Genomic DNA, 1,570 nt, shown 5'->3' on the forward strand with positions numbered 1-1,570 from the left:
TTAATATTTTACCGCTAGGTTTTTTAATTGAGTAATTCAGTCTAATTGTATTGTTATTATTTTATTTTTTGTTTTAAACGTTTACGCCCGTTTTGCGTCTATTCCTGATTTTACTGCCGCACTGCAGCCGGGGCGAAGGCTCCTTGAAGGCCCTTAGCGCGCAGCACACGCCAAAGGGAATCGCATCGTCTTTTGTGTGTGAGCAGGGTGAACTGGTTCGTGTTGGTGTGAGAAGTGGGCGGGGGTTTGTGGGGAGAGTGAGCGCGCGAATCACGCTTTCAGGTCGCGCTTCGCACACCCAGAGATAATGGCGATCGTACCGTACTGTTCACTCCCCTGCTCACATGAGTGGATGAACGCGCGGGCATGTTGGGGTTGGGGGGATGGGGGGCGCGGGCCGCACACATGGGGCACTAACACGTGTGCACGTACATGCACGTACATACACGCACGTACACGCACGTACACGCACGTACACGCACGTACACGCACGTACATACACGTGCGACCCGGCCCGCCGCGCCGCCCCGGAACAATTTAATTAATGGTGCCAAAATTCCTGAGCAGAGGGAGCGGTGGGGTGGTGGCGGCGCCTTTGCTTATCCCCGTTCCCTTTCAGCGTGTCCCAATAAAAAAAATAAAAATAAAAACACATACGAAGGGAAAATAATTATTCTAATTATAGGAGTCTGAATTGTTGTGACCTTGAGGACCTTGGGCGTAATACGTTACACAAGCGGTTGTGGGTGGGGGTGGGACGGGGGTTGGGGGCGTGACACCTGTTCACTGTGTACTCTGGGGGCGCGTGGCGTGGCTCTGTGAGAGAATGGAGAGCCGGATGAGAGAGAGAGTGAGCACTCACGTGGACCGCGCTGCCGCCGCGGGTTGGGCCGGTGGGGCGGGTGCGCCTTGGAGCCGGGCCGCGCGTAGAGTCGCGCCACCCAGGGGCCGAAGCGGTCGTCGAACACGGCCAGCACGACGGGCAGCAGGCACGCCTGCAGCTCGCCGCCCCACAGCGCGATGCCGTGCAGCGGCCAGTCAAGCGACCCCGGCCGCGCAAGCAGCGCCACGCTCGCGCCCTGCAACACACACAAAACAAAAGGCACACGGTCACAATATGGCACAAACTAATGAGCAAGTCGGTCGTAGCGAGTACAAGTACAAGTTGTTCCAGTCCCTCGAGCGAGCAGCAGCAGCAGCGGCGGCGGCGGCTCCGCAACAACAGGCAAAGTCATCACGCGCTCTTGAGGAATTATTGCGAGTTGCTGTGCAGCTGATCCCCCTGTCGCCGCCTCCAGCGCGCCTCCGTAGCGCCTTGCCGCACACCTGCGCGCCGCAAGACTCTCCTTGCTCCAGACTCGCAGGCCGCGCGCGCCTGGGTACACACAAACGCGAGCGAGAATCAAAATGTACGGTGTGGTGGTATGGTGTTGATGGTGATGGTGATGACGAGGGGTTGTTGATGTGCAGCCTGCTGCTCCCGGTGCCAGCCTCTCTCCCTCTCTATTCCAATAATAATAATTTTTCAAGGTCGAGACCATCCACCCCACCTCCACCCCACCCTACCTCC

At 57.8% G+C, this 1,570-nt stretch overlaps 1 protein-coding gene across 2 annotated transcripts in view; it reads right to left on the bottom strand.

The window, feature by feature from the left end:
- Positions 1-1,570, bottom strand: part of LOC113212227 (uncharacterized) — a 129,877-nt gene that overhangs the window by 32,605 nt on the left and 95,702 nt on the right. For both annotated transcript variants that reach the window (XM_052269356.1, XM_052269357.1), the window contains exon 5: positions 863-1,079. In XM_052269356.1, coding sequence (XP_052125316.1) covers positions 863-1,079 — 217 coding nt within the window. The remainder of the gene's footprint in view (positions 1-862; positions 1,080-1,570) is intronic.

Source organism: Frankliniella occidentalis, unplaced genomic scaffold, assembly GCF_000697945.3.
Source record: "Frankliniella occidentalis isolate FOCC.00 unplaced genomic scaffold, Focc_3.1 Scaffold90, whole genome shotgun sequence".
Taxonomy (NCBI): domain Eukaryota; kingdom Metazoa; phylum Arthropoda; class Insecta; order Thysanoptera; family Thripidae; genus Frankliniella; species Frankliniella occidentalis.